This window comes from Larus michahellis, chromosome 7 (assembly GCF_964199755.1).
Source record: "Larus michahellis chromosome 7, bLarMic1.1, whole genome shotgun sequence".
Lineage (NCBI taxonomy): Eukaryota > Metazoa > Chordata > Aves > Charadriiformes > Laridae > Larus > Larus michahellis.
The window spans coordinates 40,315,265-40,340,807 of record NC_133902.1 but is presented as its reverse complement, the minus strand read 5'-3'; the positions used below and the strand labels follow the sequence as shown (position 1 = coordinate 40,340,807).

General features: G+C 40.4%; 1 protein-coding gene across 1 annotated transcript in view; it reads right to left on the bottom strand.

The window, feature by feature from the left end:
- The window catches only part of GRB14 (growth factor receptor bound protein 14), a 63,346-nt gene extending 53,923 nt beyond the window's left edge, over positions 1-9,423 (bottom strand). Inside the window, exons 1-2 of the mRNA XM_074595254.1 lie at positions 9,187-9,423; positions 7,387-7,519 (exon numbers count right to left, since the gene is read on the bottom strand). Coding sequence (XP_074451355.1) covers positions 7,387-7,519; positions 9,187-9,329 — 276 coding nt within the window. The 5' untranslated portion in view covers positions 9,330-9,423. The remainder of the gene's footprint in view (positions 1-7,386; positions 7,520-9,186) is intronic.
- Positions 9,424-25,543: the final 16,120 nt, after the last annotated feature.

Sequence of the window (25,543 nt, the reverse complement as noted above, 5' to 3'; positions counted from 1 at the left end):
TAACTTACAAAAAGATACAAATGTATAATGAATAGAAAATTCTTTTATTAACCACAAATATTTGAGACTATTCTATATTTCTTCAATGTGAAGCATCTAAGTTGCCAGCTTTACCGAACCCATCGCATTTCAGCTATTCATCATTGCCTACTCTCATCTCATTCAATACTATGCAACTATTAAATTTTTTATGTTATAAAAATAGCAGAACATGAAACAATACTGGTCTTTACAATACCAGTCTTTACGATACTGGTCAATGAGATGACAAAAGTAGATCAGAACAGGACCACAGTGGTTTTGTAAGACCAGAAAAGAAAGTTGAAGAAAAAGAAATGGAGAAAAAACAGAAGATACACAAAAATACATAAGGTTCGGTCTCATTTTTATTTGGTTGAAAATGAAAACTGCTGTGGCAACAGAAAAGGAAGATGATTTACGGAGCTCTCACACGTGCAGACATGAACTTTAATTCTAAATGTACATGCTTAAAAACACTGTCATTTTATCATTTTAAGATGGTAAAGCAGCTTCAGGAATAGAAAAAGCTCCCAATATGAGTACACTGCTTCAAAAAGTAACAGGAAAAAAGAAGAAACAGGTCTTCTAGTTTAATAATGCCTTTAAACAGCAATCCACATAATTTCTTCAATACGAATCATAAAGTTAATCCAGAATAAATGATACAAATTATGTTACTAAACACTATTCTGATTAACCTACATTGTGTGTCCCTGGAAGTCAGATGGGAATATTTATCTGTTTTGATCACAAGACAGTTCAGACAGTCATCTGTAAAGGGAAGATGTCAATAGTGTTCTGTTGTTACAATACTGATGTCTTGCATCCCCCACGTATCACTTACTGACAATGCTACCAATGAGAAGCCACCTGGAAAAAGATCTGTCAATAAAATATTTATTTAATCATGGATCTGTCTATGGCAGGTATGGAGCTGCTACAAAATGACCTAAACTTCTCAGTTCTCCAGTCTAACCCCACACAAAGGCACCTATCTCTGGGAACAATTATGAATAAGAAGTTAGTATCTATCACATCTCATTCCCTTCTGAAAATTGTAAGGATTCAAGCTCCATTCATCAGAGTTTAATCTTTTAAAGCCAAACTCAATAAAACTGAGTTATCAAAAGTGACTCAGCAACACCAGAGAAGTTCCCTGCAGGTTCAGCTGGCTTTAAGTGTCAAGCTTCTCATATATTCAAATAAATTGAGATCGTTTTTATCATTGTCCACTCTGGCCACCTCATATTATGTAGTACTAGAGAGGTGCCACGGGACCAAAATACCAGGTAACCAACTCAGAATTCAACAGATTAATATTAAAGAATCACTTTTAGGATAACCAAGGTTTACAAATTTACAGAGAAGGTTTTCTACACAAAGAAGCAGATCTACTGCAACGTACCACAGGTTTCTTGTTCCAAACGTAACTTCCTAAATGGCACAGAAGAGGCAGTTTATCTTACTAAGAAACTAGTCCTAACAGAAAAGATAAGAAACTTCAGTTTTGCCTTCCAGACTGATGACGCCCAAAGCAATCAAAATCAAAAGGACGATTAAAATCATTCCAATTTGACAAACATTGGCAAAATGTCTACCAGAATCTTTGACAGTACTGATGATTTTTTAATATTTTATATAGCTACAAATAAGTAAAAATTTAAGCCTAACATTTGCCTGATGTGAATTACGCAACGAGCTTGCTGGGGTAATATCTTAGTAACCAGAAAAGTTAGAGTGACCTTGTTTTCTTGCTCATTAGAAAGGAAGAAAAAAAAAAAAAAAAGACACGCTATTTCTGTGGAGTTAGAATGTTTAGAGTCTCTGCTTGGGTTGTTTTGGGACAGTAACAAAGTACAAGGTTAATTTGTAACAACATTGAGAGTTGATGTGAAGCCTGACAGAAAGTGATTTCCTTTCACTATAAGAAAAACACACTAATGAATGAACCAACATAAAGAAGATAAAATACAAAAAGAAAAAGAAAAGACACAAACAGGTAATTATTCTGAAGTTTGCCCAGACTGGTATACCAGTCGGCTTGTGCTAGGCCACTTCAGTATAAACCAGGTGATATTCCTTATCGCTAAAATGAGAAATTGTCCAACTCTGCCTCTTGATTTTTACCTATATAGACCTGTGACTTTCTGACACTGTGTTAAGGCGACTGGTCAAAGCACAAAGGTACACGCATGCAAGTTTTAATAGGGCTCTAAATAATTTTAATCTAATGTAATAGCAATAAATCTTTCCTCGGTGGGAGGGTACAGCCATTCAAATGAAAAACTGAGCAGGGAAGCTGGAGCAGAAGACCAGTAGATGAGACACCACAAAAAGGAGACCAACTGAATCAAGTCTTTTATCAGAGACTCAAGAATAAACCTTGAGCTCTTTAGGTTGGTTCTGTATAGGATGTTTTTTCTGCCTTTCAAACTAAGAGTCTTTTTTTTGTGGTATTTAAGGCGAAGACATGGGAAAGACTGATATATGTTTAGGAGCTGGCAGGAAAAAAGATTGAGAATTGATAAAGACGGGTATGTGCAACGCTCTCCAACCTGGAAAGAAATGAGGCAAAAAACAGACAGGCTGGAATTAAAGAGTAAATTTAATGAAAGCATCTTTTGGTTGGAAAAGATATCTCAACCCTTGGACGTTGCTTGGAAATTCATGAATTATTACATTTCAATAAAAAAATCCTTGCATTTTTGCATTGTTTAAAAGTCAAGAGAAAACAGGTATTTCTGCTAAAAAACCTGTCACCAAAAGTATCAGATATTTAGCCATTTATGTCTCCTAATAGAATTATATGCAAAATTTTGAAGAATGAGGCTTCAAGCGGGTACACTAGAAGACCCTGAACTATAGCTGTAAAAAAAATAAATTGTACTCAAATTACAACAGCCAATGCTCAATATTATTCATAAACTTGGACTAGCACACATTTAAAGAAATATCTGCTCTTTGTCATAAAGTTCCTCTCAGTTCTTCTCTGCCAAAGAGCTTTACATAAAAATCTTTGTTAATGCAAAAAAGAGAAGCGACGTTCCACTACAATCAAATGTGTATTTGAGGTTTTGAGGTCTCTCTGTACAATTGATTTCCTGGAAAGAACATTGTGGGAGTACATTTGGATTCTAAATGATAAAAATATCTACTTGTTTAGTAACATACAGAAAGACAAAAGATGCAAGATAAAATTCCAAAGATTTGAGTGTTCTTCACCTTGAGATTTTCTTGAGTTTTATTTTTGCACTTCTAATTTAATTTAAAGAAACAAGGCACTAATTACCTTGAACTACTTTTGTGATGAAACACTTTTTGGCTTACCCTTGAGCAGGGCAAGAACTGTCACTCCAGTGCAAATGATTCCAGTTAAGTCAGAAAGACTTAAAAACTAAACTTTCATAAAACTATAGTAACCTCTTTTTAGTTCATTTGTCCAGAGAAAAATCAAAAGTATACTAAAAACCAGAACATTTTTTCTTACAGTTTACAGTTTTCCCTACTAATACCCATTTTGATCATAATTAGAGACAAAAGTACAAAGTGTTTTATATTTTCAGTTCCTTGTCACTTCTTAGAGAATACAGACTCTGAAACACAATTAGATTTTCCAGACGAGTTCACATACTTCACCTAATAACAGAAAATGATCGATTCCTCAGAGGAATGCAACATTTCCCACGATGCACCTAGTTGGCTGTGCCGTGTTGCACATGAAGGAAAAGCTGAGGGTTTTGGTCTTTTCAGACAGAAGTCTTCAACCATGAAGCATAAAATTCAGTTTATTTGAACATATATAAACATAACGTTATTCATGCCAAAAGCACCCTACCCCCTCCTACACTTCTTCCAAGGATACCAAACTTGATGATTTCTTTCAGAATGGATTACGCAATCCACAAAGTGGTCTTGCCATCCATATGTTCAGTTCTTGATTTCACCTCCGTGTTAGTCTCTTGAGGATGAGGATGTTAAATACATAACCCCACTCCCACTTGGGATACATCTCAAAGTTCCACCTTCTCAAACATGGGTGTGATACCGTAACAGCTCCACAGGGTCACCACCATGAAATGCTCCACTGAGAACAGGTCATCTGAGGCACAAGTCTGCATGTTCTCAGCAGCTCAATGGAGACCCGTTCTTTCCATTCTCCCAGATCCCAGTCCTCCCTCTAGGATAATAAAATTTGTCATTATACTGACTCTACATTTTTACTCCCTATTTTGATCCCCTTCATTCCTTCTTCATTCATTTTTTAAATGAGAAGAGAAAAAAATAGTCAAGGCTGCCTTTTAAAGAAAGTTTTTCCTAATTACCGTTAACGTGTCAGGATTATGAGCCTCTGAGGATATAACACAAAAATTCTCCAAACTGCAGGGGGGAAAGGAGATGGGTAACTGTGTTGACGAGGCAGACCGAATAATGTTCGGACACGCAGATGTTCTAGTTCCCAAGCACAGAGGCTACCCACTATTCTGCTTACGTGGCTTTTACTAATTCGCTTTTAAAAACTTGTTTCCAGTAAGTCAACCCCACGAACAGACATACTGTTCAAGCAGAATGTTCAACGTTTTGAGAGACTTATGATAAAAGATCATCAGAAGACAGCAAGTACTTCAGCTTAAAAAACCAAGAATTTAAAATAATGTTAATAATCTATTCAGAAGAGGAAAGATTTTAGATGTCACAGGTGCTATGAATAAGAAAGCAGATATTTGTGACAACTTATTGTTTCCCTGGAAGAAGAAATTCTTTTCTGGAGAGAACAACAAGTCAGAAAAGGCAGAACTTTTTTTTTTTCTTTTAGAAACACCTATTTTGATAATAGTTACCTGCTAGACATAAGTAGAAATTCACTCTGTAATTTTTCTTTATTATGCCTGAAATTAAAAACACTGCAGAAAAAGGAACTAAATGAGAAAGAAAGCAATCTAAAAGAAGAATCATTGAAAACATGTAGATCATCACAGAGCCAACAGAAAAAATTCTGGCAGCTGTCAGCACTGTAAAAAAAAAAAGAAAGCGCTCAAGTGTAGCTGGTTTCTCTGAAGAGTTAGGAAACTATCAAACTGTAACAGTAATATGCATGACCTCAGGGGCTATATTCAATGAAATCTTTGTATATGGATTAGGTATTTGCAGACAGAGCTGTTACAAAGTTGGCAAAACAAGAACACAGGGTGGGAATATGACATTTCCAAGCACAGCCTCCACAGCCAACTGTGGGAAGTCAAAGTCAGCCAGTTCACTTTTCTTTGCACACCTGCTTAGCATTTCCTTTCTCCTTTTTAAATCTAAGTAATTTTATAAACATATTAGAAGACTTCAACGTGAATTTCAAAGATAAAAGTTTAACTCAACAGTTGCGGTTTGGCCTTAACCTTTAATAACTTCAGATGAAGAACATAAGAACAGGTCGTGCTGAGTCTGACAAAAGGTCTGCTTAGCCCAGTACCATTTCTCCTACAGTGCCATAAACAGATGCCTAGGTGAAAGGCTTTTTGACAGAAACCATGGTCTTGTTAAAAGGCCCCCAGAAAATAATAGGAAGAACCCTCTCAGTTTTTCTGGTAACTGGAAAATGGATCAAGCCCTCCATCGATACTATTATTAGTTTAGCTCATTTCTGTCAGCAAACTACTTGTTCTTGATCCTGCTTTTACCAAAGCGAGCACTGCGTTCTTAATGGAAAACCAGGAGAAACAGAAGGGCTGTGAGTGGAAATGGTCACAAAAGGTATGACAAGAAGTGACATGAAGAAACACAAGTGAAATCAGTGAAGCTATGAACTTCAGCTTCTGAGAGACTACAGCTAATACTTAGCTGGCTTAACAGATCAAGCCAGTCAGTAATTTTAAACATGACAGGCCACAAAAGCAGATAGTTGACCTTTGTGTGTTAAATCATGCTTGGGAAATCTACTTTCCAGTTCCAAGCACAAAGATTACCACAACAAGTGCAATTTAAGCCAGCAACATGAGTAATTCAAACTAATTTTTTTAAATACGACTTCTAGTCCTTATGTTGGAAAGATAAGGTTACCGATCCAGTGTTTTTCCTGCCTCTGCAGAGACAGTCAACGCTTCCACCCTGCCCAAGCACCAAACTAGCACCATTTTATCCCACTGCATTGGCAATGTTTAGATACACACTGACCAGAAATGCTTCAGGTTAGTATTGCTGCTGCAGGAAAGAACTAAAAGCAAAAAAAGTAGTCCAGAAAGACACGATAGCTATTTTTAGAGAACATGCAAAATATGGCAAGATAGAATCAGTGCAGCTTCCCAGAAACATATGTGTTTTTCACTGGAGAAGAGGGGAGAAGGTTCCTCCTTAAGGTGCCGGCCAAGGCTTCGCTAGGTAAAGTTCTCTGGCAGGTGCACAGAAACCGCCATGGCTGGTCAGCTTCAGAAAAGTTAATGTAACTATAAGAAACTTCAACTTCCAGGCAATTTCTTAATGCAAATCTAAAAACTAAATAAGCAGCAGCAGTGTAAGTTCTTACACCCCCAATATCACCCCTAAAACTATTAAGACAGGGATCTCACAGACGACTAGAAAAGAGAATGTGAAGGAGGTAGTACCCTTAATCCCACAGGTGTTCCTCATCAGAACTCTTTCCAGTCTCAAGAAAAGAAAAGAGAAATGAAACAGGTAAGCTTTCAAAGAGTGAAAAACAGATCTTCAACACCAGTAATCTCCATTAACTGGAAACTCTTCCTCTTTAACCTGTACGTCTGCTCAGGGTAACAAATACACTGCATGTGAACAGTACTAAGACACAGCACTGCCAGGTCTGTCTGCCCACTCACAACTTCCCTTGACCTACAGTTATAAGGTATTTATGGAAATATAGTAACGTCAGCCACACACAGATAAACAAACATGCATAAAAAATATAGCCATGTACACAGCATTTGCTCCCTCCCCATCAATTTTGGTTTTATTCAATTATCCTATCAAAATTAGACCTTCAGACGAAAGAAGCTGCTCTGTGACTATTAAAACCTTCCATGCTATAGCATTGATATCAGTAATTGGAGGTGGGAAGGAAGGGAAGACAGAAATTAACTTCTCATTTAAGGACATAAAGTACTGCCTGCTTGCCCCTGGTTCTGTTCTAACCGAAAAATTTGCACAGTCACACGTAGACTCTGTGAAAGAACAGTCACATCTTAAGCCACAGATTCCGAAACCTCATTTTCCACAGCCATCAATGACCTACTGAGAAAATTTCACCAAATTACAGAAATATGGAACACCTTTATTAGAAAAATAACTTAATAGGTAACTGGGCTTTTCTTCAAGCTTTCATGAAACCAATTTAGAATTCGTCAAATAATAATTTATAAATCTTACCTGCTTTTTCCTTGAAGTTGCCTTGGGCAACAGACTGGCTGACAAAACTGATGCAAACGGAGAGCAACACAGCTCGGGAAAAGGATTTGGAATTGATGGGATCTCCAAAATATTGTCATCTTTCTTTTTTCTCCTGTTTCAACAGAATACATAATATCAAGCGATAATTGTAACAACTGCTGTTAAAATTGCAATATCCAACCACAATGCATGAAATACTAAAGCACTAATACTCACCACGACACTTGCTGGTTGCAGCAATTAGCTTTTTAGTGCAGTTATTTTCTTTAATCAGTAGGCTGAATGCATTAACATACAGTGCTTAACACTACTTGGAAGCGATCCAAGTATTCAGCTCTGAATATAAAGTTGTTTGAATATGTGTAAGTCTTTGCAGAGTAAGAGCACAGATATATTTATATTGGCTCCTAAGGACATCAGTAAATATTTTGTTGTCCCCGTGTTCATGCCGTTCCCTGTGTACACATATTACAACAGTGGATGCATGTAACTTCTCAGTAACGCTTCCCGAGTACATCACAATTGTATTTTAAACAAATGGAAACTTTTTTCCCTACAATCAGGAGTCAAAGTGACAGACAAGACAAAATAATGGAAAGGAATAAACTCATTTCTATTTTCAATTACTTTTGTATTTGAATCTCCATAGCTCCATCATAAAATAGAAATCTCGGTAGTTTCTGGCTACTTAAATCTGACTGTGCCGCAAACAACACCAAGCAGCATTTGCAAGAGTAGTGAAGATAATCACCGCTGTATTTGCTGAAGAGCTCAGTTTTGCACTGGTTTAAAGTATCACATTAATAATGCGGCTGTTTATAGACTGCTGTGTACATTACAGTGCATGGTTTTCTCACGTAAAATATTGAACAGCACTTTGTCTACTTGATCTCATTTGGAGAGCCGTACCCAAAGCACCCCAAGTATTTGAGTCTGCCAACATATAATAGGCTTTTTCTGTGTGTGTGAGTCGATTGCCCCAAGCTTAATATTCAACTTTATCACCTTCATTATTATCACTCCAGATCTCACGCACTAATTGGTACAGAGTGGGGAAAACCATCATAGTAAGGTAATGATGCAGAATGAAGATGCTTTACATTCTCAAAATCCTCACCGAACATTCATTTAAAGTGATATTTAGTGTTAAGAAGGAGTGAAAAATCCTGTATGCGGTATTTTAAGATTTTTCTAAACTTCAGTCTACCAAAATTAATCAGACGCTTCACAGAAAACCTAGCTCACAGTTTCCTCTACTAAGAATAGAGGCCAATGCCTACAAGAGCAACCCGAGAGGTAACAAATACAGGGTGCACATCACTGACAGCAATTACAGCGGCATCGCTAGCGGAGAAGCAGTTTAGCTGACGAATGGTATAAAAAAGACACTGCAACGAGAAAGTGGGTTCCGTTTGACGAGGCAGGATCGCCTCTTTCCACCTCAAAATGGGAAACCTCAAAAAAAAAAAAAAAAAAAGAAACCAAAGAGGCGGCGCGGGGGGAGACTCATCCGCACCGCAGGGAAGTGTCTGCAGGGCCGGGAAACAACTTTTGAGTTCCAGGGAGGAGCGGGCCGGTCCCGGGCCAGGCCGCCCCCCACTCCTGCCGCTTCGCCCCCTCCCCAAACCGCCGCTGCCAAGCCGCGGGACCCCCGCGCCCTCAGGCCCCGCCGGGCCCCCGCTCCCGCCCGCAGGACGCCTGCCCGCCCCTAGACGGCAGCGGGCGGGCCCTCGAGGGAGCGGGCAGGGCCGGCGGCGCCCGCCCGGGCTCCGGCCTTACCTGTCGGGGGGCGAGGGCGGCGGGTCCCCCCCGGGGGGCCGGGGAGGCGGACGGGGGGAGCCTGCCGCGCCGCGGGGGTTGCCGCCCGCGGGCTCCGCCGCCCGCCCTGCGCCGCGCGGCACACCGGCCAGCGGGGCGGCCATCGGCGGCGGCGACGTCCTGGCCCGGGAGGCACGTCGGCGAGCGGCCCCGGCGCTGCCGGGCGCGTCGGGCGGAGGCTGCTCTCCGCTCCCGCTGCGGAGGAGGGGGGGAGGCGGCGGGGAGGGGGGTGGGGGGTGGAAGCGCCGCCCGGGCGGCGAGCGGCACCGAGCGCCTTCCCCGGCACACGTGCGCGGGCGGCGGCGGGGGCGGGCGGGCGGCCGCCGGCTCCGCGCTGCGACGGGGAGGCAGCGCGGGGCGGGCGGGGGCTGAGCCGTGCCCTCCCGGCTGCGCCCCGCTCCCTGGCGGCAGGGCAGGGCGGGCGCCGGCAGGTGCGCGGCCCAGCAGGCCGCGGTGTGACCCGGGGCGTCGGGTTGGGCCTGCCCGGGGGGTTCGGGGCGGCTGAGGGGAGGGAGCGCTGCCGGTTGTCTCCTCAAGAGGCGGCGAGTGTCCGCCCCGCCGAGGGGACCCTTCGCCTGGGCGGAGAGGAAACGCGGGCCCGGCCGGGAGCCTCTTCCCGCGGGCAGGGCCGGACCCTCGGGCAGCGGTGCGCAACGTGCCCCAGGCGCGCACCGCTGTAGGGGCCTGGCACTTGTCTCGGCGCCCGAGAAATCATTAACTAAGCAGCCCCATCCCGGCTGTGAGGTCGGGAATTCATGGTTGTGCCTTGGAGAAATGAGGAATGAACGAGGCCGGGAGACAGGCCCGTTACCTTTGGGCCGAGCTCCCAGCTGGGCCTGGGACTCGCCTTGGGCCACAAGGTCATCCCAGTGCAGAAAGTGGGAAGGTTTTTCCTTGTGCCTCCGGCTCCTCCACAGCAGCCAGTGCTGCCGAGGAAGCTGGCTCCTGCCCTGCTTTATGTACCCAAAATCCTATGTGGAAATTCCATGGCTGTCCTTACCAGCCTTGGAACCTTACCTTACCTATTGCAAAATAAAAATGACCACCTTGCCGTATGAAGAACAGTTTCATGGCACCAAGCAGAGTGGGTAAAATCGTGTGAGTCAGTCAATTTGATAGAAAGTCAAATAATTAAAGCCCAGCCCCTGGTAAACACAGCTGTATGTAGAAACCTTCTGTCTGTACCTGGCATGCTCAGGGGCAGTAACTGGGATGTCAGACTTGTGAAAATAGAGAATGTTTAGGGACATAAGTGCTTAGCTGTTTTTACTGAAGCCACCGAAGAAATCATCACACACAAGCCAAAATTTCGATTCTAGAGAAAGATTTTTTTTCTGACATAGAAGCAAAACTCACAGTTTTCGTTTTGGCTGAGTCACAGATGATTTTGCAGCGTGTTTATTTTCAAGGATACGAAGGATTCCTTGTCCTCTGAACAGCTCATTCTCTATTATGCTGACAGCAGAAGTGCAAGTCCGAGTTGATTAACAATTCATATATACAGAGACTGGCAAACATTTGGAATTTTACAGCGTCAGATAATTGACTGGATTTGCTCGTTGGTTGCGAACAGCTATCTTTTTACACAATTGCACAGACCAGACCACTGTTTTTTGCAGAATTGATTCACTGTCATAATTGTGGGATGTTAAATCTCACTGTCTTCAAAAAAATGGAAGGAAGGACAACTGGTGTAGGTGCTCTAGGTAGAAGACTGGGAGGAGGAGGGATGTCGGGAAGAGATAAAAACCTTCAAGTGGCACCTGTATGCTGATATTAATAATCATTTAAAAAGTTCAGCTATGAAAAAAAAAATACATTTTGACATTTCACCCAGTCTGTGCAACTTCTTACATAGCTGCAACCTGATGCACATGGTATGTTTTTGTGTCTTTGGATTAGTCATGTAATTGTTTTAAAATGGCAGGCAAATAAAAAATACAATTAAAAGGAATATTAGCAAATAAATTAAATACTTGTGTGTTTCAAAATAACTTTGCTAGGATTCTAATGAGTCATGACAGCAAAAATGCCACATCTAGGAAAGATCAACAAAAAATTTAATGCTATTTCACTTGAACGTAGTAATTTAAGAAACAAATTGACTTAAAAAGAGTATTTTCTGCTTCTCGTAGTCTGTCCTAATGTTTGCTGCTTTCAGTGCTTTCTGTGGAAATAGTATTGTAAGAGAAAAATACAGCCGTTGGAAAACTGAGACACAGAAGGACCTACGTGATTGTTCCGGCGTAGCATTGGAAACGTTGCATAGGTGAGAATGCAAAAATAAAGTTTCTCTGACTTACTGTCACTCCTTGCAAACAACTGTAAGGATAAAAAAGATTCCCTGATTGGCTAAAGATATCTGAGAACATTTTACTTAGACTGTGTTCAAGTGTAACCTTTTTTAACTCTTTCTTTGAACAAGTACAAAGCCAGTAATCTCTGGACAATTAATAGCGTGGATAATAAAAGACTAGCAGATTTCTGCTAGTGGATTTCTGCTAAATCCTGACACCAAAATGTTTGTTGAGCTGTGTGACTAGGCTTCCTTTTTATCATAAATGCACCTAAGCTGCCTAGTCTTTTTTTTTTTTTTTTTTTTTTTTTAATACTTGCTGTGCTTCTGCAGCATAGCGGTCCTTGTTCTAAGACTTAGATTTCTCTAAAACTAAATTTCTGGGCATTCTTCAATCCTTAACTCAGTAGTTTTGTTTTCTCTTTTAATTTAATCTTTGTTAGCTCTAATCAGGTCCAGGTGTTTATCAAGTAAAATTAAAAATATATATTGAGAAAAAACCCCAATGGATTCAAGCTATTCAGTATGCACCCCACTTCCAGAAAATCAACCTCTCGAGTTCTCAAAAGCCTGTGTGCTATTTAGAATCATGGCACTTGATTAGTGTGACAAAATTATGCCTTTAATTGGAGTAAACTTTGACAGTTATTACTGACAAAGTGAAGGTTTAAAAACTTCAAACTATCTGTGATTATCTCTGGAAACTGTAGAATGTTTTTGTTGCATATTTTTATTTCACCCTTCCACATATCCCTCCTTGCTTTTATCAAGATATTTTCAATGCAGTTTTATATGTATAATGGCTTCACCACAAAAAGATTCACTGTAATTTCTTAAATATGGTTACACTAAGAGAACTAGTATCATACCTTTACACCGTCTTCTGTCATAGCTGCAGTAGCAGAGAAAAGAATTATCTCTACTGAAGTACTAGATTGAAGCCATAGAAGTAGCTGGTTTTTCCAGTGCAAGGCTATAACCAGGCATAAGTCTCGTCTCCCAATACAATGTTTGCTCTACAAGCACCCCAAAATAAATTGCGTCAAATGTAATGATACAGAGGATCACCTTAAGGAAAAAGAAAAAAATAATTTGTCCAGTAAAAAAAAAGCATGGCCCAAGATAAAGCCTGAATTTGTAATTTATGCGTATTTATTAACTCAACGTACTTAGACTATGTTGAACACATGTTACGGTCCTGATACAACTAGCTGTGCATCCTTGCTGCTTCTTGAGCATTTCAAAAGCCCATTTTTAACTTTGAAAACTGGCCCATCTGTTTGGGCAGTACTTCATGAGAGCCAGATTTATCTGATGAACACAAGTAGAGATATCACTAGCTGACTTCTTGGCAGTAGTGCATAACTCTGAAAATTAGCCGTGGTTGAATGTTTTGTGAGAAGTCTTGCCTATTGTTACAGGTCGCATTGAATGTTAAGTTTAGAATTACTGTTAAAATGGATATCTTTTATTGTAGGTAAAGAAAAGGTTCCAAGGGATTAAATCAGTAGTGCCGGTCCCAGTCATTTCCAGAAGCTGCTTTTCAACCTAATCTGAAATTCCCTCTGTGCGCACTTACACAAACCACAGGATGGTAATACTCTGGTGTTTCCCCCGACTTAATTCTCCTTTTCTCCACCTACTATCAAGAAGCAGATTTGCAGTGTGTTTTCTGTTGTTTGGTTTGGGTTTGGGATTTTTTACCCATTGAAAAGCATGAATACTTTAGTATTTTGTAAGAAACTTGAGTACACGGATGGATTTTATTGCTAGCTTTGACAACAGTGTTTGCTATTTCAATAGTAAGTTCTGTGATTCCCTGTGACAGCTTTGTCCTCAGCCGAGAACATCCCCCTGCTGGAATTTTGGCTTGAACTGTAGCACAAGAACAGAATTAAATTCTGTGCAGGGTTTTGAGACTAAGAAAGATATCCTTCAAATCAAACAAACCAAATCAAGAGCTTGTGATTTCTGAAAGGTCGTTGTAGCTAAAAACAAATAATTAGGTTCAGCATAGGGTTGACTGGGTGGCTTGTAGGGCTTGTGAGATGCAGGTCAGGCAGTGTGACATACTGGCTTCTGCACCCTCGCACTAAAGCTGCATGAAATCAATCATTCAGCAGTGTCTATAATAAACTCTGCATTAGGTGGTGTGATCCGCACTGGCCAACCTTGAACTTCTACAAGGCATAAAGTTTCTTCCCAGAGAGAACTGCAATAGTCCAGGGTGAATGTTACATATGTATGGATTACAGTGGCTAGGTCTTCATCTAATGGGTCTAAATCTGCTGGACTAGATGTAATCTTCTGGTAGTTACGGATGAATGAACCGTATAATATACTGCTGCAGTTATTTGTGGAAGTGAATTGACGAGTCTCAGGGAACTGATTTAGCAGTGCCAAACATTTGTAATGACAGTATTGTAATGGAAGAAACATTTTTCTTTTAATACATTTCTCTATTCTTATTAATCCCTTGTAAATATTTGTGATAATTAATGCTTTATAATAATAACTACTGTGAAGAGTGGACAACTTTAAACATCACATAAGTGAGAAAATATTTAGATAAATTAAACAGGAGTCATTTCACAACAGCAGAGTACTGCTGATAATTTTTGCAGCCCTTTTTCTGGAACTCCACCTTCCACAAATCACACAATTTCTGACCTTACATACCTTCAGAATACTGCACACAAATATGTAATTATTATGGAAGGCAGGGTGCAGGTGACTATGCTATCTGGTACTCCTTGTGTTTATCCAGTTCAGTTTCCGTAACATGAGTTGCTGGGAAATCAGATTCAAAATCCTTTAACACTAGTCATTTTGTAGAGTACGAAATAAAATACAAGCATTAAAAAAAAAAAAAACCAAACCCAAAACCCAAACAACAGGAAATGTAAAGCTAAAATGACTTTTCACAAACAGCCACACCACTCCTAAGTCTCAGCCATTTCTGAGCTGCTGCCAAGGACGCTGAAGCAAGAGTACCAGACAAAGCACGGTAAGAGTCTCCAGACATATGCAAAGAGGAAGGGAGATGTGGAGTTATTTTGGACAAAAAGAAACAACGTGCCTGCTCAGACTCAAGGCAGGCAGCATTCCACTTCTTTTATCAGAGTACAAGGCTGATATTTGAAAATTAAAGATGAAATTAATTCTGTATTTTGAAAAAATGATGTATAGAGGTTTGTTTGCCTAAATGCAGGGATCAAATGCGAATTTAGATATCTGTTCTACCATGCCCTAAGAAGGCATAGGCATGGGTTTCCTGTTCATCCTATGTCACATGTGACAGCCTAGTGTGGATGCTTCAGATGTCCTTAGACGTTAAATATGGCACCAGACACTTATATTTAGGTGCCTCAATTTTACTTATATTGTTTCTTTTCTGCTTCTGTAACATGCAGCTCACAACAGGCTATCCATGACTCTAGGAAACAAAATTAGTCTAGTAACTTCAGAAATGCTGCATTGTGAAACTGGATTTTGGAAGCTTTCATTAGATCTGAGGAGATTTTTCTCTAATTCTGGGAATAGTAAGAAATTTAAAATGTGATTCTATGTATATCTACATACATGTGAGGGGAGGAGGAATTTTTCTCTTCCAAAATCACTGGAGTAACTTAGTCCAGATTTGCACCCCCAAATTTGCACCAGCCCTGATTGAGCAAAGCAGTTTCCAAATCAATCTACCTGTGCATGTGCAATTTAGGATGCCTTTAAAATGGGCTCTGAAATGGAAAGCTCTGCTGAACCTTAATGATGGAGTCATTATGTTCATCCCAAATGACAGAAAGTAAACAAATGCTTATCTGGGCAGCTGGAATTCCAGTGGTAGTGGCACTGTATGGTAACGTGTCTGCCACCATTTTAATACATCACCTGGTAGGACATTTAGGACTCTTTAGAATTAATTAATTCCACAGGGTTTACACAGAGAAGGTGCATTTGCTCTGTCTCAAGAGTTTTTCCAAGAAAACTATATTCAGGGAATGAGTTATTCAATAAACCTTTGAAAAAACAACCTACCGTTCATGTTTTAAAAGCATTGTGCTGACTACTTGGAAGTTATTATATTAAAAGGTTATTAATGCAAATGTCTGTAATTCAGAAAGCCTACCTAACAATGACAATATCAGCACTTATTATGAACTTAATTATCACAACATCAGTGCACCTAACATTTTAATGTACTTATTCCCTTCATACGGATGAGTAAATGTTTGCATCTTTATATGCCTGAACATGTTTTAAAATTAACCCTAAGTGGGTATCCAGAGTACCTGACTTTAGACGCTATACCAACTTAGTTTGGCCATTTGACATAGAGGCATAGAACTTCCATGGAGAGAAACAGAAGACTGCAGAGGTCAACTAAAAAACACGTAGGGGTTTTAGTGCTGACAGCCATCCCCGAATAACTTTTTGTTTCTTCTGACTACATAGGAAGCCTAGGGAGAACTGTCTTCTGATTTAAGCGCCTCAGTTAGCTGTTGAAAATTAGACAATGCAATTAATTTGCTAAGTGATTTTCTCAACATCTAATGGAATTTGTGGCTGAGTAAGGAATGCAAACTCTGAGTCCAAAATTAGTACTCTGACAATCAGGCCGTCCTTCTTTGTAACTATAATGAAGGTTTCTTGTTTCTAAAAATAAAAAGGTAAAATGTATTAATACTTCAGTACTCCTGACAATAAGTCAGCTTTAAATCTGGACCAAAAGGTGATTTTCCTTTGAGCTGGAGAAAAAAGTACGTTTTCCTTTGATTTCATGTTACTGAAGCTGTGCTCTGGAGTTGTTCAGTAGCTATTCTACTTCATTTAGAAAGTGATTTTTTTCTAATAGTCCTAATTTTATCATGACAAATAGAACCATTTCATAACGTCCAACGTAAGCAATCTTCTAGTTCACTTTTGTGTGTTTACGAAGGAGACATTACACAATACATGAATAATAACATCCAAGATATTTCCAGACAATTGTGTTACACACGGTGGCTTTGTAAATTCTACTTAAAAGTCAAAAAGTCTTACAAAATCTTCCCTTGGGGTGAGAGGGGAAATGTGAAAAAATGCTGGCTACTGAACAAGTTCATAAATAATTTGCACCTGACTTCAAAGACTTTTAACATCTGATGTATCAGAAGCATTTGGGAAGCAGGAGTACAAACTGAGATCGCATCTAAAATTAGGAAAACTGTTATAGCCACTCAGCCCTTTTAAATTCAACCTTCGGTGTTCTCCGTCAGTTCCATAAATTTATCTCAATCCATTGTACTTGTCTGAGAATTCAACTATGAGAAAGCAATACATGTTTGGGGGGTTTTTTACATTCTTTGAACTTTGTTACTATAAAACAATAGCAATGCAGTTTTCAGATTTCTGACTCACTTGAGCTTTTATCCTGTCATCCAAGAACTGCTGGACTAATATGTTCCTTTTTCCTGAAGTCCAGGCTTTTATAAATCCACAAAAGACACAAAAGTTGGTATTTTTTCTCATGACTGGATTTGTGTGCTACTGGATCGCTCAAGATGACATCCCCATTCCACAGAAGGAATGAACACATGGTCACATTTCTGTCAAATTAGCCACAGCACATGGTAAAGAATCAGTAGCAGCTTTATGTTTCTGTGTTGACTTTATGCAGGCTGTGGGAGGACAGACAACATCTGATCTGGCAAAAAGCCTACTGGTAAAAATTCAACCCATTGAAAGTCTCTTAACAAACCTGAACTAACAGAGGGAGTTTGGGGATTCTCCTTCCTGTGGCAGCTCTTTGAGGCCTGAAGCCCATTTTAGCATGTTGTCAAGCCATGGCCTCAGAACCGATACCAAGCTTGAAATCAGAATGAGAATCAAGAAATACGCCTAAGCCAGAAGGTGTTGCTGAAGGTGATACATGAAACTTCTTAATCAATACATTGTACTTCATGCAAGTGTTAGATGGTGCCTTAACTAAATTCCAATTTATGTTACGCCAGCCTGTGTGGTTTTAGTCGATGTTACTTAGCATGGTAGGTAGAGGCAGCCCGTTGAATATAGCATTCAGTCCAAATGTAATTGCAGTTCAGCAATGGGTGAAGAGAGTTAATTGTCACGTGGGCTACATTTTACTTCATTGCAACTTGGATTCAGGCAAAAATGGACATACTGTCTTCATGTTTTGAGTTTCTGTGGGGTGTATGAGGCTACCATCCAAATTTGAGGCTTCCAAACATTCTACTTTCAAAGTGGCTTTAAGAGAAAGGTATGTTCCGATCTCTTTTATTAGCACAGTCCCTTCAGAACATTTCTCCTTTTGTTTATTTGAAGGGAAAATCTGCCATTGTGATTTGTTAAGACGTTAAAAACCCATTCCATTTTCTACAGATAGTTTGGCTGGCTCTCAAGCAAGAACGTAGGCTTCTATTATAACATATTGGGAGCTTTTAGAACCAAAGCAACTCATAATAAATTTATTCAAATTGACACATTTCTGGTTACAATGTCTTCATTATTTCTTCAGAGTTATGAAACATGAATTATATTACTGTAACCACAACACTAGTCAAGGAAATCTAATTTGCTGTGAAGTCTGTTTGTGCAGTCATCATGTAGCTCAAGGCATATATTCGATTATTTTCTTGTACTGTTTCGTATATTGGTGTTAGTCCAAAGGCTATAGTGGTATTATAACCTCATTACCTCTCATTTTAAAAAATACTCTTACACGGCAGGCTCTAAAAATATATAGCTACACAACAAATTAGAAATAATTACATCACTAAAATCTATTGGGCATACATTGAAGAGAAGTGCATTTCATAGAACTGTTAGAGTTGGAAGGGACCAGGTTGCCCAACACCCCATCCAGCCTGGCCTTGAACGCTTCCAGGGATGGGGCATCCACAGCCTCCCTGGGCAACCTGTTCCAGTGCCTCACCACCCTCAGAGGAAAGAATTTCTTCCTACTGTCTAATCTAAATATACCCTATTTCCATTTAAAACCTTTGCCCCTTGTCTTACCACTACGCTCCCCGGTAAAGAGTCCTTCCCCATCTTTCCTGTAGGCCCCCTTTAAGGTACTGGAAGGCTGGTATACGGTCTCCCTGGAGCCTTCTCTTCTCCAGGCTGAACAACCCCAACTCTCTCAGCCTGTCCTCATAGGAGAAGTGCTCCAGCCCTCTCATCATCTTCGTGGCTTTCCTCTGGATTCGCTCCAACAGGTCCATTTCAGATTATTTTATATATTTCAAACAGCTTCTGTTTAAGCAGTACATGCATTGTATCATCATAACCAGCAAGCTAGACGATATTTTATTCAATTGAAATTAAAGCTGAATCAAATTAACACAGCGTAGAATTCCTGAATCATGAGAACAGAATCATTAAAATGATCAACATAAACCAAAAAAGGACTTTTTAAAGCAAAATGAAAACATTCTCCATAAGTATCTTTTCTCTCTTATACTTCGTTTATTAAATTCTTCTAACAAGAATGAAGTGAATTATAATTGAAAAAAAAGAAGCTGATAGCCCCTTTTACAGCTTCTTAGAGTGGAAAGATTTTTTTTTTCCTCTCACTTTGCTGTCAGAAATGAAAGCCTGAGCTGCAATTATTAAAGGTCTGAATTTGCATTTTTCAGCAATCCAGAGAAATGAGAGCAGCTATTGTTATGATCATTATCATTATGAAGTTCTTTGTCTGTAGATCTTCTAACAAAGTTGTTGGTCAGCTGTTTGTTAGCTGCCTTGCCAGTTATCAGATAATCTCATAATAGATCAAAAAGAACAGCACATTAAAATGATACCTTTGTATACTCACAAATGATAAATCCTCTATAAACTAAAGCATCTGGATGCAGTGCGTAGTGCTAGAAGCTAAAGCAGGAAATTTGCAGAAACTAAAAATACATTGATGGATTTATTTGTAAATAGCTGATAGGATTTTGTCTCCAAAGCCGGTTCTCTTTCGCTCTAGTCCTTCTCATTGAGACAGCTGAACTAGACAACCTCTCAGAACTAGAAACTTCCCTAAGGCAAGACCTCTCAAGTTTACCATATTTTGAACAGCTGTTTGAGGAAGAATGTTAAAGACAAAAAGAATCTTGGAAAGATGTTGCTGGCATGAACTACCAGTGAGAAGCCAACTTGAGAGAATAGAGATTGCAAGATCCCTTCTGGAGTAGTGGAAGAGGGTATCTACTCTACCAAAAATCAGACAAGTTCAGGTGGCACTTTAGGTAACCGAGATGATTGCGTAAAATGGGCAACCCCAGCCTTATTCGATGAATGAATCTTTACAGACCTGCCTTGGAACATCTCCAAAGCCAGCTCAAGGAGACACCCACTGAAACAGTGTGTCAGGAGCTTATCTGCTAGAAGTACCTGACAGGAAAAAGTGAAACCAAGCAGCAGTTTACTGTTCCTAGGGAGGTTTGAAGCATGCGTATTTTGTTTCCCGTTTTCCCTTAAAAGTGTATTTACTTGTATTAGTTTTTACTGTGATCAGATATGTGTATGTCCCTAGTCTTTATGCAGAGACAGTCTGGAAAGATGGAGTCTTGCATATCATCCTCTGATGAGCCTCTGCCCTGTTTCACTCCAAATTCTGTTGCTGCAGCAATTGCCATGGAAGACCTCAGTGGAGGGCTACAATTACAGCCAGTCCTCTTGCCACTGGTAGCCTTTTACAGACCCGTCACCCCAGGGCTTGTGCAAGCAACTGCCCATGTTCAGTGCGTTACAAGGTAGAACAGGAGAGGTGAAGTGAGGTAGTAGGTCCTCACACTTTTGTAATACTTGGGAAGTGAGGCAAGATTATACTCATCTGCACAGGCTTTTAGGTCATCAACACCATGGAAATAAGTGTTTGCTTCCTTGTCCTACATGGGATGGGAGAACAGCTGAAAGACAGTATCTGCACTTGGTGTAGGTTCCCTCACCACCTCTTTGGCTACCTCTAGCAGACCAGTGGCATGGTCACTCTTCAAAAGCTCTCGGTCCACCTTGTGCTATACAAGCACTGCAAGCGAGTCATGGATGTGCCATGGAAGGGCCTCCCACTGAGAGGTGACGTGACACCGTAGTGAGGCAGGCATTGTGGAGAGCTCTTCTGAGTCTGCTGCACAGATGTGGACCAGGTATTCTGACCTGAAGAGGTCTTTGAACTGCTTGGCAGCAGTCATTTAGAGCAGTTGAGGTATTGCCATTGTTTCAAGAGTTCAGGGAATTAATGCTTTTCCAGTGTCCGGCTGCTGCATAACTAAGGGAACAGAAATAATTTAACAGGTACTGCAATTTGTTTTCATACTAGGATTCCATTTTTCAGGGAGTAATAGTGAGAATATATCAAATTGTTGACCCTTCGCAAGCAGGCTTCAACATAAATTAACTGTTGTGTAAAAAAATGAATTTAATGTTTACAGTGCAATTTGTCACCGAAATGGAGGCTCAATTAGAGTCTCAATGATTTACTAAAGACATTTTAAACATAACGTCCAAACAATGCTACATAAATTAAACATGATGTAATTGAGTGTAACACTAAGTGGCTCATCACTGTTGATTCATGTGGAAATCACAGAAATTTTACTGATCATTATGCAGTCATTCAGTATTAATGTAGGTACCATATGTGCTTCCATCGGGATTCTACTGTTACTCAGCATTCATTAAGTTTTAATGTACCATTAAAAAGGCATCAAAAGACCCATCTAAAAATACTTCCACAAAAGGTAGTTCATTTAAAGACAGTTAAAGAAACATGTTTCACTTCAACATTACAATACAAAGTAAGTTAATAATGAATCAGCGGAAATAGTTCAGGAGAAACCACTGTCTTTGACTGCAAGCCAGACTGGAAAGAGTATTTGAACTAAAGGCAAGACATTCTCCCTGTTCTAGACTTCTGGACAGCTGTATTTGTAGGCAAAAGTGCTCATCATGCAAGTACATAGTCTTCATTCAACTGATGCGTTACAGCAGCCTTCAGCTTAGTGACTGACTGTAGTGAAAAGATGGTTTTAAAAAATGGGAGAGGGAGTACAAATTATGGTCACAGTGCCTACTGCATTCTGTTTGGTGGAGGGGGATTGAAGGGGGATGAGAAAACCACAGCAGTATTAGTCACTTGCCCACAGCTTCTTGCTTTTCCTGCTAGGCCCGGTGTGCACCTGCTAGCAAAAGGGTAGAACTCAGCATACGTCAAGTATTACGTTGCTGTAGTAGATGTTGTAGATTTTATTTCGTTTTCTCTTACAAAGTGTATTTACTTGTATTAGTTTTTACTGTGATCAGATACGTGCCCCGCTCAGGGGCGTACTTTCCATCAGAGCAGGGTGTCAAGGCCCTAAGCACATCCTCCCTTATCTTGTGGGTTTGGCTCCCTGAGCTCAAGGCCAGGCCATTGCAGCTGGTGACCTTGGGACGAGCTCTTCAGACAGCTCGGTGGGGAGGCTATAGTCAGGGCTGTCCCTTTCCTGGGGAGCTGCTCTTGATCTGAGGCTCTAGTGGTTTGTCCCCGCTTGAGCTACAGTTCCTGCTGCATCCATGCCTGTGTCTTACCACAGACCTGCTGGTCTACACCCCGAGCCGCAGGCTTTTCCTCTTCTCTACGGACTTGTCTGATAATCTGGACTCTTGGCTGACCCTGGCTGCTGTCTGCAGGCCTGCCCTGCTCCCTCACTCGGGGATGGTGGGACGGGGCCCTGCCCAGCAGGGTCGCTGTGTTACCACAATGGGTTCTGACTTGCCATCCCTTTGGGAGCAATAGCTCTTGGTGCTTAGGTGGGAGGTAAGATGAATGTTTTGTTGTTGTTAAGCTTCTTCATTTCTCATCTCATTGTTGCAAATCTTGTACGTTTATGCCTTGATAACTTCCTGAGAAAATTGCTAATGGATGAATTAGAAAGATTAGATGAGCTATTCTAATCAAATATAGTATGTTGGTAGTGGATTTCAGTAGAAATTCCTACCAGAAAAATGGAATGAAATTTCACATGTAAAGATGGCGCGTTTTAGCTGCCAAAGCAATCTCATTATTTTAAGTTGCAACTAATGAACAACTATCACAGTAAACCGAGCAACCTACGTATCACATCCGCAAGTTTTTAGACTCTTTTGTTCACTGGACAGAGAACTGAAAAGATCATCTGTGAATAAACAGGGCTTAGCAAGGTTCTATTCAGCTGGATATTTAGCACTTTAGAAGTGTGACACACAAAATTCTCTCAAAGTCTCGATCTTGTACAGAAGATAGTGGCATCCGGCAGGTGACCCACTACGGCAAATAGCTGCAGAAGGAGACAGATTTGAAACATAAACGTGGCCAAGAGAAAATATCCTCTTCCCAAGATACGGAGAGAAGTGAATCATAAGGCATGCTCAGACCTACATCTTTGTTTTCACCTCGATGACATCTAACAGATAAAATCACAAAAGCGTACAAGTCTCAAATAAATAAATGCCTATTTTACAAACCTTTACATTATGCAAAGACATGAGTGGTATAGAAAACATGAATGGCGATCGATGAGTTAATGTCTCTTTCAGCAAAAGAACTGGAGAGGATAAAATTAAGCTAGCAAGTGGAAGTTCACAACAAACAAAAAAAAGATGTTTCTTCAGACAGTGTGTCATTAAGTCAAAGAACTCCTTGTCACCCAGTACCGTCTGTCACTGCTCAAAGTTTACAGGAGTTGAAAGAACGAGTAGCTGAGTTCTTGAATGACTAAGACTATTAAATACATAGAAATCATCTTCACTTAGACATTCTCAGAACTAAAAATTGTTGAAGGTTGAGCATACCTGGGGTAAGTATTACTTTGCGCGGTTTATAATCTTATGTTTTTCCCTAGGCATGAATTTTTGATCGTTGTCAAAAGCCAGGTAACAGGTTAGATGAACCTTCAGCTTGACCCAGTATAGCCGTTATTCCATTATGCTCTAAAGCTGGAGCAGACTATTGCTTGAAGATGCAATGATTAATCACTTGCCTTGGTGTAGCAACTTTGTTGTCTTGAAACATGGTTATGTCATCCTAATCAGTCTTTTTTTTTTTTTTTTTTTTTTTTTTTTTTTTTTTTTACACTAAACCAACCTCATTCCTTTAATCTTTCTTGACATGTTTTCTAAAGGTTTTATAACTCTTGTTTTATTCTCTCTCTCTCACCCAAATTGCCTTCCACCTTTACATTATCAATCTAAAGAGTCAGAATTCAATCTAAAATATCTGTTGCTTTTAACCGCCTTTTTTTTTCCCCATTTTCTGAGACAAAATCCTTCCTGCTGTGTTGCAGCTTGATTTCTGCTGTTTTCCCCACTGATGATCAGGCAACTTACCTTTTACAGCACCACTAAATTATGTTTTCAAATTAGTGTAATAGTTACAGAAGAAAAGACTCACCTACTTCCTTTTCCTGACAATAGGGTCTATCAGAGCCTTCCTTACTTGTTTTTTCTGCCTTTTATCTTTAGTGGGCACCAAAGAATAAGCCTTTTACATTTACTGAACTTCCAAACACACCTCACGGCCCAGAATATTTTTTTTTTTTTATTTGCAAAATTTCTCATTTTTTACACAGGCATTAATAGCAGACACCATTTGAATAACAAAAAAAAAAATTAAATCCACCATTTCCAGGTAGAGCCCTGAAGCCCACTTCCCCCAGACTTCCCTTCTCAGGGTGCCTTGTCCTGATGGTCCTGCCCCAGGTGAACTCCGTGTGTACAGCTCGTGCCTGGGCCTCACGGTGGCTTCTCTGGTAGAGACACAGCTGTGTGTAAGAGAGAAACCACACAGTTACCAGCAGCTACACAAACTGTATTGCTCTCCTCTTCCCACCCCTCGGTCGAGTTGGTAAAGGGAGACTCAGGTGAACAGTGTCTCTATCGGAGACCTCTCTGTCCTCAGCGCTCTGGAGGTGGTTAAAACATGCCAGCTGTAAGAGCCGGGGCCACCAGCAGCTTGACTGCCTGTTGGCTGGCTCCCGACAGACCTTCTGACCCTTCAAGAATGAACCCTAGCGGTACTGCAGCTTTTAATAAGGCTTAACAGTATGCTAATCCTTGAAAGTGAGGCACCCAACTGCAGCTGCCTCGATGCCCATCTTTCTCCCAGTCCTCTCCCATTTAAAAAGGAAGTCACCTGCAATCCACTCCTTCAGCCATTGGCCCCACCTCTTCGTATCACTTGGGTGCCGGAGTTTAGAATCGCAGCAGCTTGGCATACACACCGTAGGGAGTTAGTTGCTTGGTACACGCACTTTGTAGCTGCGGGTGTCCCCCGATGTCATCCGCATTTGTGTGGCCAAATACACTTCAGTTTGCAGAGCGCAAGTGTTTAATTAGCTTTTAGCATTTGAAGAAATGGAACAGCGTCTGCTGCTGGGATCAATCATGCTGTTTAACCAAGGTGACCAATTGCAGCTCTCTCCACATTCCTTCCCCTCTCCCCCTTAGTTTGAGTGTTTCATTTAGAAAATTGCAATCAGCTTAACTATTCTAAGAATTATTTTCACTGTATTTTTGATAAATCAGAGCTATATAAAGCCTTAAGCAACTGTGAAATAAATTCATTTGTCCTTGCTTTACCACTTCAGATTAAGTGTGACTGTAGCCATCGCGTCTTAGTTCTTGCTCAGCATCACATAGGGAAAAAACAAAAAACCAACATGAGAGTAAACAAACAGGCAGACGCACACATATAGCTGCAAAAAAATTATGGAATTCTGAGCCCAACAATAGTTTATTAATTATTTTTTCAAGTGGAAATACAGTAACTATTAGTAAGTAGCCTAGTGGTTAATGTACACCAGCACTAGTACACTAAGTACACTAGTACTTGCAAACAGCCACTGTTGGCCAGATTTATTCTTTAACAGCTGCTGCAACTGCGGGTTCCGTGGACTTAATTCTCTCCTGGCCCTGAGCTGATTGTATTCTTTAACTCCTTTACTCCTCTGGATGTCCATTATCACATACGCAAGACCATTCTTTAACATTCCCATTCTTTTAACTAGTCTGTCACTTGCA